Source organism: Coregonus lavaretus, assembly GCF_964263955.1.
Source record: "Coregonus lavaretus genome assembly, chromosome: 10".
Taxonomy (NCBI): Eukaryota; Metazoa; Chordata; class Actinopteri; order Salmoniformes; family Salmonidae; genus Coregonus; species Coregonus lavaretus.
In genome coordinates this window covers 57,133,658-57,153,784 of record NC_139997.1, presented here as the reverse complement: position 1 = coordinate 57,153,784, position 20,127 = coordinate 57,133,658, and the positions used below count along the sequence as shown (strand labels likewise).

The 20,127-nt window shown below is 42.6% G+C and overlaps 1 protein-coding gene across 1 annotated transcript in view; it reads left to right on the top strand.

Moving 5' to 3' along the window:
- Positions 1-20,127, top strand: part of LOC311136024 (teneurin-2-like) — a gene marked incomplete at both ends in the record, with an annotated part of 210,857 nt that overhangs the window by 21,087 nt on the left and 169,643 nt on the right. The window contains one exon of the mRNA XM_084170087.1: positions 8,827-9,138. Coding sequence (XP_084026213.1) covers positions 8,827-9,138 — 312 coding nt within the window. The remainder of the gene's footprint in view (positions 1-8,826; positions 9,139-20,127) is intronic.

The window sequence follows — 20,127 nt, the reverse complement described above, 5'->3', positions numbered from 1 at the left end:
TGGCCCATTCCTCCATTCAGATCTCCTCTAGAGCAGTGATGTTTTGGGGCTGTCACTGGGCAACACGGACTTTCAACTCTCTCCAAAGATTTTGTATGGGGTTGAGATCTGGAGACTGGCTAGGCCACTCCAGGACCTTGAAATGCTTCTTACGAAGCCACTCCTTCGTTGCCCGGGCGGTGTGTTTGGGATCATTGTCATGCTGAAAGACCCAGCCACGTTTCATCTTCAATGCCCTTGCTGATGGAAGGAGGTTTTCACTCAAAATCTCACGATACATGGCCCCATTCATTCTTTCCTTTACACGGATCAGTCGTCCTGGTCCCTTTGCAGAAAAACAGCCCCAAAGCATGATGTTTCCACCCCCATGCTTCACAGTAGGTATGGTGTTCTTTGGATGCAACTCAGCATTCTTTGTCCTCCAAACACGACGTGTTGAGTTTTTACCAAAAAGTTCTATTTTGGTTTCATCTGACCATATGACATTCTCCCAATCCTCTTCTGGATCATCCAAATGCACTCTAGCAAACTTCAGACGGGCCTGGACATGTACTGGCTTAAGCAGGGGGACACGTCTGGCACTGCAGGATTTGAGTCCCTGGCGGCGTAGTGTGTTACTGATGGTAGGCTTTGTTACTTTGGTCCAAGCTCTCTGCAGGTCATTCACTAGGTCCACCCGTGTGGTTCTGGGATTTTTGCTCACCGTTCTTGTGATCATTTTGACCCCACGGGGTGAGATCTTGCGTGGAGCCCCAGATCGAGGGAGATTATCAGTGGTCTTGTATGTCTTCCATTTCCTAATAATTGCTCCCACAGTTGATTTCTTCAAACCAAGCTGCTTACCTATTGCAGATTCAGTCTTCCCAGCCTGGTGCAGGTCTACAATTTTGTTTCTGGTGTCCTTTGACAGCTCTTTGGTCTTGGCCATAGTGGAGTTTGGAGTGTGACTGTTTGAGGTTGTGGACAGGTGTCTTTTATACTGATAACAAGTTCAAACAGGTGCCATTAATACAGGTAACGAGTGGAGGACAGAGGAGCCTCTTAAAGAAGAAATTACAGGTCTGTGAGAGCCAGAAATCTTGCTTGTTTGTAGGTGACCAAATACTTATTTTCCACCATAATTTGCAAATAAATTCATAAAAAATCCTACAATGTGATTTTCTGGATTTTTTTTCTCTCAATTTGTCTGTCATAGTTGACGTGTACCTATGATAAAAATTACAGGCCTCTCTCATCTTTTTAAGTGGGATAACTTGCACAATTGGTGGCTGACTAAATACTTTTTTTCCCCACTGTAGCGTCACACCCAAGAAGACTCGAGGCTGTAATAGCTGCCAAAGGTGCTTCAACAAAGTACTTAGTAAAGGGTCTGAATTCTTATGTAAATGTGATATTTCAGTTATTTGTATTTTTATAAATTTTCCCAAAAAAATCTAAAAACCTGTTTTTGCTTTGTCATTATGGGGTATTGTGTGTAGATTGATGAGGAAAAAAATCTATTTAATCAAGGCGTCGGAATACTTTCCGAACGCACTGTACATGTATATTGTATTAGAAGATTATACTTAAGCAGTAAGGCACGCAAGGCAGTGCTGTATCATGAATACAGTCACTGGTAAATGACATTGTTCGGCCCAACGTGATAGTGGAGGGCCAGTCAACCCATTGCCCTCGCGTGCCTTATTGCTTTTAGAAAACTCTTACCAAAATATTCAAATAACAATGAATTACATATTTTCATTAAAATGACAATTCATACAATTTCATTCCAGACAAAAATTGGGTTGTTAGTTATTTTGGTTCATGTTGCTACAGATGCGACCCAGTCGTTAATTATTTTTGCATAGTTGCTATGCAAAAAGACTGGTCGTCCGTTCTAAACAAAATAGTTGCTATGCAGGCAGGATAATGGTCTTGTCGCTTGCTAGCCAACTTCAGCTAACTCAGCCACGTCAAAAATGTTACCTGGAATGACAGTACACTGTCTGCATTTTCGTTTGTTTTATCTTTTTTTCTATTGGCGTTTAATTGGATCCATGATAATGACATTGATGCGTGATTTCGACTGGCTCAGAAAAAGTTGTCTCGTCTCATCTGGGCACCGTTCACTCTATGTATGGTACTACAGAGATCAAAATACAAAAGTACCAAACTAAATGCTAGGCTGGAAGCAAGGGGAAATAATGTGTGCGTTGAGATACAGTGGGGAAAAAAAGTATTTAGTCAGCCACCAATTGTGCAAGTTCTCCCACTTAAAAAGATGAGAGAGGCCTGTAATTTTCATCATAGGTACACGTCAATTATGACAGACAAAATTAGAAAAAAAAATCCTGAAAATCACATTGTAGGATTTTTAATGAATTTATTTGCAAATTATGGTGGAAAATAAGTATTTGGTCACCTACAAACAAGCAAGATTTCTGGCTCTCACAGACCTGTAACTTCTTCTTTAAGAGGCTCCTCTGTCCTCCACTCGTTACCTGTATTAATGGCACCTGTTTGAACTTGTTATCAGTATAAAAGACACCTGTCAACAACCTCAAACAGTCACACTCCAAACTCCACTATGGCCAAGACCAAAGAGCTGTCAAAGGACACCAGAAACAAAAATTGTAGACCTGCACCAGGCTGGGAAGACTGAATCTGCAATAGGTAAGCAGCTTGGTTTTAAGAAATCAACTGTGGGAGCAATTATTAGGAAATGGAAGACATACAAGACCACTGATAATCTCCCTCGATCTGGGGCTCCACGCAAGATCTCACCCCGTGGGGTCAAAATTATCACAAGAACGGTGAGCAAAAATCCCAGAACCACACGGGGGGGCCTAGTGAATGACCTGCAGAGAGCTGGGACCAAAGTAACAAAGCCTACCATCAGTAACACACTACGCCGCCAGGGACTCAAATCCTGCAGTGAAGACGTGTCCCCCTGCTTAAGCCAGTACATGTCCAGGCCCGTCTGAAGTTTGCTAGAGTGCATTTGGATGATCCAGAAGAGGATTGGGAGAATGTCATATGGTCAGATGAAACCAAAATAGAACTTTTTGGTAAAAACTCAACTCGTCGTGTTTGGAGGACAAAGAATGCTGAGATGCATCCAAAGAACACCATACCTACTGTGAAGCATGGGGGTGGAAACATCATGCTTTGGGGCTGTTTTCTGCAAAGGGACCAGGACGACTGATCCGTGTAAAGGAAAGAATGAATGGGGCCATGTATCGTGAGATTTTGAGTGAAAACCTCCTTCCATCAGCAAGGGCATTGAAGATGAAACGTGGCTGGGTCTTTCAGCATGACAATGATCCCAAACACACCGCCCGGGCAACGAAGGAGTGGCTTCGTAAGAAGCATTTCAAGGTCCTGGAGTGGCCTAGCCAGTCTCCAGATCTCAACCCCATAGAAAATCTTTGGAGGGAGTTGAAAGTCTGTGTTGCCCAGCGACAGCCCCAAAACATCACTGCTCTAGAGGAGATCTGCATGGAGGAATGGGCCAAAATACCAGCAACAGTGTGTGAAAACCTTGTGAAGACTTACAGAAAACGTTTGACCTGTGTCATTGCCAACAAAGGGTATATAACAAAGTATTGAGAAACTTTTGTTATTGACCAAATACTTATTTTCCACCATAATTTGCAAATAAATTCATTAAAAATCCTACAATGTGATTTTCTGGATTTTTTTTTCTCAGTTTGTCTGTCATAGTTGACGTGTACCTATGATGAAAATTACAGGCCTCTCTCATCTTTTTAAGTGGGAGAACTTGCACAATTGGTGGCTGACTAAATACTTTTTTTCCCCACTGTAAATACAAGAGATGATTCGGACAGCAACGTGAACATGATATTCTTATGGAGGTTAAGTGATAATTTTCAGATGGAACTGTTAGCCGGCATAGGTGTGTCTGTGACGGCCAATACAGCATGGCTTGGAACACTGCTCGTACAATCAGCATCCAGGATCCAAACAACCAGTTTTATAAAGTACAGTACAGCACATTACAAAGAATCCTGACTGATGGTAGTTGTGCTGTCTTCTTGCTCACCCACTCAGCCTACGTGGAGCTGGCCCCCATCGGCATCAGCTATTTCCTGTCAGGTATGCACTACACAGGTACAGTGGGGAGAACAAGTATTTGATACACTGCCGATTTTGCAGGTTTTCCTACTTACAAAGCATGTAGAGGTCTGTAATTTTTATCATAGGTACACTTCAACTGTGAGAGACGGAATCTAAAACAAAAATCCAGAAAATCACATTGTATGATTTTTAAGTAATTAATTTGCATTTGATTGCATGACATAAGTATTTGATACATCAGAAAAGCAGAACTTAATATTTGGTACAGAGACCTTTGTTTGCAATTACAGAGATCGTACGTTTCCTGTAGGTCTTGACCAGGTTTGCACACACTGCAGCAGGGATTTTGGCCCACTCCTCCATACAGACCTTCTCCAGATCCTTCAGGTTTCGGGGCTGTCGCTGGGCAATACGGACTTTCAGCTCCCTCCAAAGAATTTCTATTGGGTTCAGGTCTGGAGACTGGCTAGGCCACTCCAGGACCTTGAGATGCTTCTTACGGAGCCACTCCTTAGTTGCCCTGGCTGTGTGTTTCGGGTCGTTGTCATGCTGGAAGACCCAGCCACGACCCATCTTCAATGCTCTTACTGAGGGAAGGAGGTTGTTGGCCAATATCTTGCGATACATGGCCCCATCCATCCTCCCCTCAATACGGTGCAGACGTCCTGTCCCCTTTGCAGAAAAGCATCCCCAAAGAATGATGTTTCCACCTCCACGCTTCATGGTTGGGATGGTGTTCTTGGGGTTGTACTCATCCTTCTTCTTCCTCCAAACACGGCGAGTGGAGTTTAGACCAAAAAGCTATATTTTTGTCTCATCAGACCACATGACCTTCTCCCATTCCTCCTCTGGATCATCCAGATGGTCATTGGCAAACTTCAGACGGGCCTGGACATGCGCTGGCTTGAGCAGGGGGACATTGCATGCGCTGCAGGATTTTAATCCATGACGGCATAGTGTGTTGCTAATGGTTTTCTTTGAGACTGTGGTCCCAGCTCTCTTCAGGTCATTGACCAGGTCCTGCCGTGTAGTTCTGGGCTGATCCCTCACCTTCCTCATGATCATTGATGCCCCACGAGGTGAGATCTTGCATGGAGCCCCAGACCGAGGGTGATTGACCGTCATCTTGAACTTGAATTTTCTAATAATTGCTCCAACAGCTGTTGCCTTCTCACCAAGCTGCTTGCCTATTGTCCTGTAGCCCATCCCAGCCTTGTGCAGGTCTACAATTTTATCCCTGATGTCCTTACACAGCTCTCTGGTCTTGGCCATTGTGGAGAGGTTGGAGTCTGTTTGATTGAGTGTGTGGACAGGTGTCTTTTATACAGGTAACGAGTTCAAACAGGTGCAGTTAATACAGGTAATGAGTGGAGAACAGGAGTGCTTCTTAAAGAAAAACTAACAGGTCTGTGAGAGCCGGAATTCTTACTGGTTGGTAGGTGATCAAATACTTATGTCATGCAATAAAATGCAAATTAATTACTTAAAAATCATACAATGTGATTTGTACCTATGATAAAAATTACAGACCTCTACATGCTTTGTAAGTAGGAAAACCTGCAAAATCGGCAGTGTATCAAATACTTGTTCTCCCCACTGTATGTGCCACAGCCATACTGGACCTGTATTCTCTGCACCTGCCTTGGGGACATATACAGGTTTGACCCTCCTACTGTACCCCCTCTCTCTTACTGTACCTGTTGTGTACCAGTGAAGATTCCTCCAGTGTCCAGTCCCAAATAACCAAACCAACTCCCCTTACTCCTTCTGTGGGTGGATGTAGATAATCTTCAAACAGTTTGTTGTTTGCTTATCAATAATGTTTGCATTTAGCTTGTGTTCATGTTTGTATCATGCCTGTGTTAAATGTTATAATATATCATACACATCTTACCTCATACTAATATCTAACTTTCACAATTATACAGTGTCTTGTCTTGAAATCCCAGGGCGTTCAATCTGAAAATATGATCTGTGCACAGTCATCTCATATTCTGCTTGTCTGTACAGTATACACAGGTCCACGTCGATCATGATTAATTTATCCTTTATGATTGCTATTTCCGTTGTTATCCTTTGATACTACTAATATCCGCTCATGATGTCTTAAAGGCACAGTACAGTACACAACCCATGTGCTGTCCTTGCTAAGACCTTCCTTTTAATGTTGTTCATTATTAATTCAATGCAGTTATCTAATGAGCTCTTGTTATTAATTGAATTCCTACTTTTCAGCTGATTGCAAGAGATTGCATCCGCAGCGTTGTTTTAATTAGTGCAGCAAAACGTATTGGTTGAGCATGACCTTTTGCTCAATTTCTTATTCTGGAGCTGAAACCTAATTGGGCCTCTGTTATTTTATTGACTCACTGTTGTACTTTTAATTTCAGGTAATTGTTTTTGTCACTACACTATTGTCTACTCTACACAACTTGTGTGGATTACTCATAGGTCTTCCTCTGACTTGCTGTCTCAACACATAGTTGAAGTGCCTTATTAAGGGGTTGTTGATTCGATGCTGTTGTACTTGTTGATTAGCTGCTGTTGTACTTCTACAAGCAGTAGGAGTGGTGGAAGTTGCAGTTTTCACATTGACATGCAGCACTGCTGCAGCTATGCTTTCTCCATCTATTACTCAGAACCTCCATCTTTTCCCTTCTGCCATGAACACACACACCTGGTGATGGCTCCTTTGTGATTGTGTCCGAAAATCTTTTTTTAGAGCAGAGTTATATTCCATGTTATTGCTGAAGCATTTCCCTTGCCACAAAGCTTCATATAATACTACCGCTTTAATGATGGAATCATCAACAGAAACAAAAGCAAAGTGGGCACCCCACCTGTGCTTTCCTAAAAAGCTGAGGGATGGGCCTGGAGAAATGTAACCACTCTCAAATTCAAATCGAGATCTATGTATGCAAGGACTGACCATCCATGAAAAGAATATTCTTAACTATTTTGTAACTATTTTATATTTGATGTTTTGAGGCTATAAAGTGTTTGTTTACATTTACTTTGTTTCGAAACATTAGAGTATAACAAGCTTATATTTAGGGTTGTAATGGGGTATGACAGTTGCACTAAGCTCATGAGGCATTTATAAGTTATATTCTTCATGAATCAATGCGTATATATCATTAATTTATATGTCCAAAAATGGATGTAACAACTAAGGATTCTAGCTTCAACATTATTGTATTTTTTATTCCTTGTACTCACTCCTCCTCCACACCATGACCTTTCTTTATTCACCCTCGTTTTCAATTAATCCTCTTCAAGCCACAGGGTATTTTGGCGATGTTGTCATAATAACCTGGGCCATTGCTATATCTCTGTTATGTCTCATTTCTCTCTATTTTACATTTCTCTGACCATGGAACAGGAGCATCCACCGGTCAGCCAAATGTGTCATAATGAAAATTACATTTCTGGTCCATTTCCCCCCATTAATTTAATTGCTTATCTTCAGAACTGCATAGTTGAGCAGTGTTTCCGCTGCAGTCATTTAACTGTGGCGCTGCGCCATTGGCAAAATCATTGCTGTCACGGCAAAGAAATTGGCAAACATGTATTCTGAGAAGCAGTCAATGCACAACTATTCTTGCAATTGCGGGGAAAACAGTAGTTTTAATGGCCTTTGTTAAAAAGAAGGGGATCCAAGCTTTCCATTACTGCTTTGTTTATTTCTCAACTTCGAAATATGCTCGAACTGCACCCTTTTAAAACCGGAGTTATTAGCAGCGGCATGGTTAAGCACCTTTCCAATCCGCAATTCACCATGAGTGCATAGGGGAGAGTGGGGCTAAATGTAACACAGATCAATTGTAGGGTAACTTGGGGTAAAACGTCACCCTAGCTCTAAATCCTTTTTTATAATATAATAATAATATGCCATTTAGCAGACGCTTTTATCCAAAGCGACTTACAGTCATGCGTGCATACATTTTTTGTGTATGGGTGGTCCCGGGGATCGAACCCACTACCTTGGCGTTACAAGCGCCGTGCTCTACCAGCTGAGCTACAGAGGACTTAAAAAATAGTGATGAGACGGATTACATTTTTTGTTGAGCAAGAGTAGTGGCAACCAGGGGAAGTGTTGCGGGGAAAATGGTGACGAAGTGGTTTCTGTGAGAAGTACAGGCAGGGGGCGTGTTAACCCAAGTTACTCTAACTAGATTATATTCACTGTGTTTATGAACGATTTTTTGGGACATAAAATTCATCAATAGGATGCTAATTAGTTAAAAGATCGCATTTGGGATCTAGCTAATGATTCGCCTAATAGCATACCTTATAATATGGACCATGCATAGGCTATATGCATGGTCTAATATGTAAGAAAATATGTTATAGGGCTAATTTCTGGTGGTGGAAATTATGTGTTGCCAGCATACATTTATTTTCATTCATTTTGGAGTAGTATGTCCTTTTAAAAAAGTCACCAGAACAGAGCTTCTCAATCCTTCTACATAAAACATTTCCAGGGTGACCCCTGGAATTTCTAATACAGCTCTTTGTAGATGACAACAATGACATAGTGTGGGGACTGAGCTTGCATATGATGCCCTTTATCTGAGATGCTGTTTTTAAAGAAATGCAAACATTTCAGCAAACATTAACACATCTAAATGTCACTTTTTATAACTGCTTCAGCCTGCCTCAAGAAACCTCTCAGAATAATATGCATACACATACAGCATCTACCCACCCCTCCTGCTCTGGGTGTAACTGGGTTGTTGCTGTTCTCAGGGAGCTTCACACTGGCGGAGCTGGGACTGAGTGACCAACAGGCCCAGCACCAGCACCAGACCCAGCACCAGCACCAGGCTGCCTACCACTCCTCCCACTCGGAGCTGGGCCTGCTTCAGCTGGGCTACTCCCTCAGCGCCGGCTCTGACGCAGACTCTGACCCGGAGGAGGTCATGTCGCCGGAGCGTGCCGTCCAGCTGTGGGGGGGTCATGGGATCAAGTCCCATCGCAGCTCTGGCCTCTTCAGCAGGGAAAACTCAGCCCTCACACTCACCGACTCAGACAACGAACACCAGTCTGACGACGAGTCAGGTAGGACAGACAGAAAGAGAGAGAGAGGTGGGGAGGGATTGGGGGAGTGGAGAAAGAGAGATGGAGAGAGAGGCTGAGGGAGTAAGGGGTAGCTGAGACTGAAACCAACAGAGAAATGTAGTGAGGGTGGGTGTCATGTAAAATTGATGGACACAAAGAGACAGAGCTCCTTGGAAGTGCACTTGCAGATTTTTGATGCACATGTTTTTCTTGACTTAAAATGTATGTCAGTGCTACCAAGCCAGTCTGGCTGAATGTCACTGAACACTAGTGCTGAGCAATTAACCAAAATGTCTGTTATTTTTCCTTTTTTAAACAACTACTCAACCAAGGTCAGTTCAATTATTTGAATTCCATTTCGTTCATTTTTTTCTGTGAGTGCAATGCGCAGTTTCTCTAGAGATAAATCAGATCAAGCCCGAACTGTGCAATGTAGTAGGGAGCTGTAGTTTCCAACATGCCAATATTCTACATAGTTTAGCACAGAAAACATGGTAATTAACTACAACGACCATAATCCATTGCGCACCTACTTGTCCGGTCTGAGACGGAGAGAAGAGACAGAAGAACGGGCGATCGAGAGGGATACAGAGCATTTGCTTCATGAGCTATCTCTACCTGAAAAAACATGTTGTAAGATTGATAGTTGGTGTTCAGTCATAACAGTATCCCTAATATACTTTGAAGAACTACTAAAATAGTGATTTTGTCAGACAGCATAGGCAGCAGCTCTATAGAGATGAGATGATGACTTGGAATTAAACAATAAAGCCATCATATAGGCCTAAAACAAATGTAATATATACAACAACTGAAATATTTTATTAAATTAAAGTCATGTGAATAAATTATGGTTAATAAGTGATAAGCAGTAATGGGCATTCACTACCATCATGGGACTTGTATTAATTGTTTTATTCTGTGTTGTTACAGCATTCAACCCACATAATGGTTAGTGCATTTAATGTCAATTTTTTTTATCAAAACCGAAAAATCAGAAAACGGTAATCATTTTTAAATAATCGACCCGAAACCGAACCGACCTCAAAAAGCACCAATCGCTCAACACTACTGAACACGGTCTCAGTAACTAAATTCACCAATCAGAAGTGTTTTTGAATGGACCCAGAGCAATAGAGCCACCAACACTGGATCCTGATCAGGACTTTGATCAGATTAAGTCCTGGACACGATCTCTCCCACTGTGCTGAGGCAGTCAGCCGTGCTGCTCTGATTGACATAGTCTCTTAGAGATCAGCTCTTTTCCTCCTTCTCTGTCTCTTCCTCCCTCTATCCCGCTGGCTTCTTCTCCGCTAGCCGTCTCTCTGAAACCATCACCACACACAGAGAGAGCATGCTACTGTAGAGCATACCAGCCCCACTCTGACTCTCATTTCTCACTAACGTCCTAGCAGTATGCCTACTAGGATGGCAATGATTTTGTGATTGCTGCCAATGAGAATATTAATTTGAGTGAAATTATAGTGTTTTCCTCTGGTCCCTTCTCCTCCATCTCTTCTCCCTGTGTTTACCTGGGCATCGGGGGTTTGTGTATGTTAAATGATCTGTCGTGTTCTTTGCACTCTGAGCTTGGCAGTAATGGCAGGTTTTAGAGGAGAGGTGTTGTAGTTGGATTCTGATTAGTGTTTGAACACGCGTCTGTCTACCTGATTATATACGTGGTTGTAATTTCTAGACAATGGAAGATGATCCCGTTGTTTGATTCTGTTAGAGCTCTGTGAGTGTGGGGGCATGAGGACGCATGCTGTGGTCTCCCCGTAGGTGTCGCGCATCACGTCTCGCGCCACCCGGCTCACGCTGCAAATTACGTGGTGCTGATTTCCACTGGGGAATCATCTGCATTGTTCACAGTACAATATGTATCAGGGAGCGCTCACAAGCCTTTGTTTTCCATAAAAGGGTTATTTTTCAGTGTGAAAGCCAGAAATTAAATCCCTGCGTCCTCCATCCACCCTAGCCTATAAGTTATCTTAGAGCAGATCCCCATGCACGGCGCTGCATGATCCATTTTAATATGCCTTTTTTATAGATTGGTTCGTAAAGTGTTTGTGTAGATTGAATTAAATGCGCACGCAGCAAGACTCCAGACACTAATGTATTCTCACCATGGGAGCTAATTAATAAGGACAGCGAAACGAGCGTTCGATTTGATCAAGAGACCACAGGATGACTAGCGCTAGCAGTAGAGTGCAGAGGACTGTGTTTGTCCTGTGTGTGAGGCGAGGCAGGGCGAGGCGAGGGGGGCACTGTCTCTCTCAGTTCTGCTCATTATCACCTTACTGTGTTTTATGGTTGTTTTTGGGTCAGGGGGGTCTTTTGGCGAACACAGCTGAGATTAACTGAACCACAGTGCTGTCGTCACCATGCCCAGTGACTGACTCCAAGTGACTCCCCTTCATCTGGCCTGTCAGAGTGTCACAGACTTCTGTTGGCCCTCTAGCTCCTCCACAGCGCCTGCTGCCTCGCCTCGCTCTCGCCCGCTGCCTTCTGGGAGCTGTGCCTCTGTGCCAGAGACGCAGTGAGAGAGGGCCCTGCACACACGCCAAAGCGGAATAAAAACAATGGGCTTATTAGCATCCCGGCCCTCATTAAAACAGCAGGATTTGTCTGTTATTTGTTGTATTGAAAGTCTTTGAAGCTGATATCTGACTAGAGTCAAAATGCACTGGTGCAGAAGCATTTTATCCATCGGGTAATGGCAGACAGAGACTTCATAACACAATAATTGTCAATATAGAATACAGCTTGGTAGGAGACAAAGTTTGTGAAGAGCTGAAAACATTATATAAATTGATTTAATGCTAATTCACAGCGGGGAGCATCAGGGGTTGTATAGTGAAGCACTTAACTTACTGCCATGCCTACTGGGATCAGAGAGGAGTGTCAACTACAGTACCATACTGTTGATGCCACAGGTGTATCCGATCAACATACAGTAGACTATAGCTTCAATTGTTGCTTAAAAGATTCCACGTGTCAGCAGTATAACATAGATTCCATGGGTTAGGCACTCAGAAATCACACACGTGTACCTGTATGTTGGTGGACGTAGTCGTCATTTACGATGGAATTCATGTAGGAAAATGGTAGTGGGAGACTGACAGGTGGATCCCTATCTCTCCAGTTATTACATAATCACACATTTCACTGGTATCCCATATCTCATTAACAAACATCAATCTAATTATGAAGAGATTTGTTGAATTTAACAACCAGGGCGTGTCTGCCTGTCTCCCTCTCTAAATCTCTACATTGTGTCACTTGGATTGTTAAATGAATGGAAATGAACATGTCTGTCTGTCAGTAATGGAAAATGATGGAGCAAGTGGGCAATCATTAGTTCTAAGTCAAATCTTAGCTATGGTTCCCAGGACAACCATCCTCCTTGAAACAAAATTTGGCAGGCCCTTTGGGTCTGGGTGTATTTCAGTGTGTGTGTCAACATTCATCCTCACTCCTGTGAATGATGTCTCAGGTTGCCATAGGCTTGGTTGTTTTCCAGTGGCATGCCAATAGTAGTGTAGCTACGGCGCTGGAATGAAAGGCTGCTGACTGTAGGATTACAGCCCAACACGACTGACAAAATAACATTGTGAAAGAGTTGTCATAGCTGTTGTCATTGTCTGCCAAATGTCACTAACTTAACAGTCAAAATGTTCTCCATATTACATTTGTTTCTTTCTGTCTTATTTTGATAAGAGGGGGAGAAGTAAAAGGGGCCCTCATTTCATTTCATTTGTGCGTGCTGAAAGTGTTGGGATTGGCAGCCAGCTAGGCTAACGTTAGTGCAGCGCAGCATGACAGGAACAGGGGCCCAGCCAGGCGAGGCATTTCCTGGGCACAGGTGTGACAGGCGCTAATGAATCCACTAATGGCAGCCGTTCCCCTCCATGCTTATCTGTCCCACTTCTATCTATACTGTTATTTCACGATTGTTTACAGGCCATTAGCATTTGTTATGTGGTAGAATAACACACACTGGGCCTTTACTGCGGTTGCCTGTTGGGAAAATGGCGGTGACAGTGCTGAACGTTTATTTAACGTGTCGACGGCTACAGCAAAGGAGGTAATTGAGAATTGATTTAGCAATAATGACTTTTCATATGTTCCCCTGCACAATGCTGATGCTGTCTGATTAACTTGCGAGACTGCAATTTGCCACTTAATGGGGTCTGCCCTTTCCCTTTGCAAAAGAGGAGCTGACTTTAAGAGTTGTGTGAAAATTCACTGTTTGAAATTGTCATTGTCTGCTTTGAAAACCGATCCATCTTTGTCTTGTTTCACTTGTTACCATCAAAGACAGAGGTAAGAGCATTGTATTTGGCGAAGGATGTGGAACCAGGGATTGGCTTTGTGTTTATCGCAGTCAGACACACAATGTGGTCTCTAGTAACTAAGGGGATGCTGTTATGCAGGGTAGTTAACATAACTTAACCATTTACACAGTCCATTTATAAAACCTCTCAGATTAAAGATTGCTTGCTGGGAAATGCACAGCTGTTCCCCACCTGGAAATGGATTGCAGTTTGGAGGAGGCAGATGAAAACAGAGCTGCTGTAGTTTGTTGGGGAAAGTGCCTGTCCTTCTCCAGCTGTCTACCCCATACCCTTATTTCCATATTGTGGAATCATATGCCCCTCAACAAAACCTCCTTTCATCATTGTAGTGTGCTAAGGTTTGAGTGCACTAAGAGTCATACCAGCAGCATGATAGTGCACTTAGTCATACCCACATAAATACTGTAAAGGTGTGCTTTACTCATGCCCGTAGCACTACACTGAATACAGAACCATTCAGTCTGCAGCACATTTTTACTTACTCTGAATATCAATACAGTTGACGTGGAGTGAAGTTTTCTTTCATACATTCATACAGCAATGGGGAGACATTGTTTGCATTCTTGTGACTATATTATATTTGCAGACTCATAATGTGCAGGGAGCAATAGGATGTTCACAGGCACATTCAGTACACTGATGTGACAAATGATGGCAATGTGGAACCCGGCAGGAAATGACACTTTAGATAACAGTGTGCCATACCTCTTTTACCAAGCACATCTGGTGGCAGATTTAGTCAATACAATAAAATATCAAAATTACAATGAGACTCCGAAATAGAGCGAGAAACCCCACTGCTTCTTTAAATTGGATTCCATGTTCTAGTTCGGAAAATGGTAAAGTAAATGAAAAAGTCTAGGAGTATGTGAGAACACCCAGTGTATAGATTGCGTTGAGAGTGGAGGCATGACTGACAATGTGTTAGTTCTAGATAGGGAATAGACTGCAGATAGAAACTTGCCCTGAAAGGGTTCAGGGTTATCAGGATGTTAGTGTTCAATGATAGGGATATTTTTTCTTTAAAGTGTAATATTTATTTTCTTGTTTGTGTGTGTGTGGGGGTGGGGGGGGCTTGTCTTGTCTTCATATTTGCCATTCTGTATTTATTTTTTGTTCTTATTATTTACATTTTTGTGTCTTCCATCTCAAGCATACTTCGATGACGAAGGTGATGATGAGGATGAGGAGGATCTGTACAGTCACCACCGTTTCAGTAAGTGCCATCTCACATTCACCCCTCTACTGTGTACTGCAAAGCCATCTGTGTTCTTTCTACAACTGTGCCTTTACAACCTTCATCTGCAGTTGTTACCTTTGATACCACCATCAAACACACTGATGTGAATTCATCCTTCATGGCATTGTTCAGTGCTCCATTGTTGTTGTTGTCATCCTTTCCCGTTGTGTTGGGCTGAGTGGGTTGTTGGGGAAGGTCTTTTGTCCCCTGTGAGTGGGAGGAAGATTAGCTGTACTCCTGTGCTGTGGCTGTCTGTCAAGGGAAGAGAACAGGGAACTAACAGACAGGGACACTCAGTGGCAGTAGCCTGTTGTAACTGAACAGTACTGTTTTCCCTGATGAGAAGTTGTCACACAGAGACAGATTGCTTTCTTCATAAACCACTCATTAGGAACTCCATTAATCACAATTCCTTAAACAAACCCAGGGCCAATTAGCTTCTTTCATCTGGAAATACCAGTCATCACTGAATTGCTTTTCCAGCTATTTCAGGCATTTGACAATTATTTTAGCAATTCAGCAATGAGTCAGTTTTTTTTCCCATTAGTCAAAGCCACGGCCATATGTTGTGCACAGGGTAATTGAGGGATCATCTGTGTTGTTGTATGTTTAAGTAAATTGAAGTATTACAATCATTATTGGAGTTTAAAACATGCTTGATTTAGGCCATAAATTACATCTGTGTCACAGTTTATCTCACAGTTTCTCTTCAGCCACCAGGAACATGTATTTAGCCACTGGGAAGATGGAAGCAGTGTCCCTATGGTAGGAGTAATGCTGTTATCCAAAGGTAGAAAATAACACTGGTTAGAGTACTGAGTAATATCCACTGGTGCCATTCATATGGCATGGAGATGAAACTGAATGGGAGTGGATTGTAGGTCGATAACGGCAACCACTGCTTTGTTCCCTAATCAATCACCTGTCAAACAATCACAGGTCTCCTTGATGCTACACCGGCTCCTGTAGAGCACTGCTTAAACTCATCATGACCCAGTTTGGCTGTACCTGCATCTCCTTCCCCAACCCTGTCCCTCCCTGACCCTGCAGGTTGTGTGTGGGCCTGTGTGATGACTCCCCTCTCCCAGTCTCCTACTGTGTGCTGGGGAGCAGAGCGGTGTACAATACAATTGCGCAAACAATCAGAACCTTCGTTCTAAAGCACCACAGGAACATTATTTTGACTCAACAAGGGCTTGAGCCTTTCTTTGTGCCTGTCATTTTTGCTCACAGTGCAGCCTGCTTTCTTCAATGGCAGAATGCTGCCTTTGTTATTTGATATTAGATGCTATCTCACTTTTATGGTATTGTATATCCCGTTGTTTTAACAGGGTATAATGAGTCTCTGTTTAAATTTGTTCAACATGCTAGGTCTAGTTATTGATGTCATATGTGTAGTTATTGTGTATGATACAAGATCCTGTTTTGGAAACCTTGGTAGATGTATCTAGGTAGGAATCTAAAACATTTATTTCAAGACCTACAGTACATTGCAATACATTGGAGGGATGCATAATTTGATCAGAGCATTATGCATGAAAACAGCTACATGATTGGCATATTGTAAACATTGTTATTTACATTCTTTCATTAGCACAGTTCTGACAAACACACGGATGCACATCACTGAGCAGCACATTGCTGCTTCCTCACACCGAACACACTTGTTTGCTTGGGCTAGATTACTATGCTTGGCCCAAACGTTTTCTCCTAGTACATGCATTGAAACCGTGCCGGTATTCCCCTTGAGATCAAATCTGACATAGAAAGGACAGTGATCCAAAAGACAGTCCAGGAATAATAAATCAAAACTCTTAGGGATTCAGCAGAATAGATATAAGGCATGTTGGTTTATTTGTGGCACTACCTGTGATGGATGGTGAATAGTGATAACTTTAATCAACATCTGTGGCTGGGAAAGAGTGCTCCAAACTAAACATTGTCAGTATTCTTTCCAGTGTTGAAATCTTTAATCCCACTGTTTTTGGCACCTAATTATCGTACGCTAGGCTCATTTGCACTCAGCTCAGTCAGACTGTAGGGAAGGAAACAAAACTTAACCGATGGACATGTACATCTCATTCACACCTATTACTGGATGGATGTTTGCTTTCACACAATAATATTGGTGCAATTTAAAAGTTTCTACTACAAACTATTACTAAAGATTATTGTGAAGATGTGACTTGTGACATGCTGTAATACAAGGTCCACTATTGGATTGAACATTGATAATAAAGACAGACAACACTTGAATAGAAAGTGATTTTGCCCTTTTAGTTTGCAAAGGTAAATAGAAAATGGATACTTGGAAGAGATCTCCCTTCCCACATCCACATGTCAGTAATTAACAACCCATGCAAGGAGGCCAAAGCAAAGAATTTCATTCCATGTTTAGAATTCTTGTCTTCAGAGAGGTATATGAATTGCAGCGTCTTTTATACCATTGGCATTTGGGATTGAAAAAGAACCTGAATAGCGGTTTCAGCCAAGCGGATGCAAACAAGTATTGTTGACTTCCTGGATATCCCTTTATCCCATACAATACAGTACAGTACAGTAAACACACACACACACTGTAACAAAGCAGTGATGTAATGGCAAAGAGGAGAGGAACTATCCAAGTCAACTGTCCACCACAATCTTGACTGTACATGAATGACGGAAATGCGTGAAAGGCAGGCTCTGTATTATTTGTCTGGATATCCAGTAACTTTCACGCAGTAGCCAGAATCTGTCTGTAACACAATGTGACTCAGTGATGATTATTTGTTGTTGCATCTGGACAGGGGCCAGCCAGCATTGTGGTGTCATAAAGGTTCTCCAACTGTTATCAACATAAACAAGGAGGATATTGACTGGGCTTGTAGGGCCCCCTTGTGTTAAGTTCATCCCGGATGCGTATGGAGATGTATGATATTCATTTCCTGTGCCCCTCTGTATGTTCTTTAGGATCAACGATTCAGTTTTGTGGTATTTCCTCATCCTTTTTTCTCTCTTACTCTTTCTCTCAAATGCCATGAAAATATTTTGCAAGGTGGATTAACTGAATGACCCAAATATACCTGAAATGTCATTGTTTTTTCAACCTCTTCTTTGACTCACTTTGTCCCATGCCTCCTGTTTCCCTCTACTTCTAAAAGTGTGTGCCATTTAGTTCCATGCTCATTCACATCAGTGTCTCTAAACACATTTAACACACTCAAAACTAGTCAAAAGCTTGAGTTGTCTTCAAAACACACAAAAAATGTTTTGAAGTGGATGTACAGTTACTTAATCATTGATTTACCAGTCACATCAAAGTTACTCCAATCCTGCAGGACACTAAGCATTTAATCTGAGAACATATGTCAGCTCTGTTCCTCTGTGGCTTCTCTTCAGAGACCGAGGGGAGAAAGATTGTCTGCTCTTTGGGGACAGGATGCTACTCCTGTTTGATAAGCCAGTAGTCAGAGATGTGGGTGGCTGCCAGCGTTCCTCTTCTTTCTGTTTCTCTCTTTCCTGTCAGTTCTTTTGTTCTTGTTTCTTAAAACACCAGTGTCACTGACAGTCTCTTGATTCCTCCCACTTCTTTTCAAATGAAAACAAACATGAGATGTTATGAAATGAAAGAATTGTCACTTTACCGATGCAGAGAGGAGGCGGATGCTCCTTTCCCGTTGTGCACTCAACGCCACAAGACCAAAATAAAAGCAGTCGAAAGTCGATTTTCTGAAACACAAAAAAAAGTGTCAGTGAGATCGTTGATGAAGAGATTGCCTTGTTTTTATGGGAGCCCTGTCTCTGTGGAGAGGTAGAGCTGAGCCGATAGCTTCACCTGTCACACGTCGGATTGATCCAATTGGTGTTGGCTACTGACGTGATCTATGCGCCGATCCATAAGTGAATCCTTTTAGTCCTAGCAGCTCTTTCTCCAACTGTTCTTTACAGCACTTATTTTCATCAGAAAGCGTTCATACCTCTGCAGCATGCGACAGAGCCTTCATCACTCCCCACTGCATGCTGGGAAATGGTACAAACACTTACCATTCTGCAGCATTGATGCAGTGATTAAACATGGAGAGTGTGGATGCCTGAGTGAGAGGGGCTTAGGGCCGGCCACCGCACTTTCCTGCTCTGCTGACAGCCCCCTATCATAATACCTCCTCTGTTTGGAAGGGGAACCTAATAAGGGGTTGAAGGAACAAATTGGAAGATTGAGGCTTAATGATCCTGTCTGCAGGGCTGTTTACTGAGCAGGCCATCAGTGGTGGTCCCCAGTGACAGGCCCAGTGCACAGCACAGCAGCAGCAAAAAGCATCGGGCTCTCTGGATCCATGTCACACATTCACTCTCCCTCTCTGGATCATCTAACAGGAGCGGTCAACTTTCTCCCCAGACACCAGCATTGTAGAGAACTGGCTCTTGGTAATTGACAGCAATTATTATGGAAATGGAGAGGCTTGCGAGAGATTAACCCGCCAAAATTAGTACTGGAATGAGGCTGGCATTGGCAGGCGAGGGGACTGTGTGTGTGCCGCCTGGACAAATTGGAATTTTCGTAGAGCTTTGGTTGTACATTTGCTGGCTCTTCCCATCCTCGCCTTATTCAGCTCTCATTGCCACACACTGTTTATTCCTGGCCATCGCAAAGTGTGCCTCCAATATCCTCATCTCCATGTCACCTGATTGATGACTCCTGTACTGTAGCCATGTACATAGCTTACCTTTTTAAAGGTTAAATAGCCCTCTTCCATTGCAGCTGTCAGATAAGGCTGTAGTGTAGTTTAACCAGGCCTGGCCTATGTGATGCTATTTATTATAGGGAGAGATAAGGGTACTGAGAGGAGCCAAAGAGGAGAGAGGCAGGCGATGCTCAGCAGTCCAGAAAATAGTCTAACACCCTCCAAGGTGGGGGTTCTTATATGGACCCATGGACTATTTATGTGTGTGTATTTAACTGTTGTTGTGACATGGGTTTAGTTGAGTGTTAGCTGTAGGAAGACACTGACTGGCTGGAAGGAATCAAATAGTAGCGCATGAATGTTATCACACTTGTATTCAAGTGTCTTTAGTACTCCTAGCCACAAATTCGGCCATGCATAACATGCATAGAATTGTCTTGTGCATCATCTTTGCAAACCCCAAGTCTAAATAGAGAGAAATACTGTAGCTGGCCATTCATTTTTTCATGCACCATGGCCTCATGAGTTTAAGGGCTGTAACATCAATATTAATCAAGATATCAGGTCACTTTTGTCATCCATTTTAGACCCTCATCCAGAATTATTTTGGCCTGGCATTTAGCACATTATCCATAAATCATTATACCAGCTGTAGCACAATAAGAAAATGTTAATGTCTCTCATTATCTATGCAGCAGAGGATACAACAACTCAATGTTCACCTGTC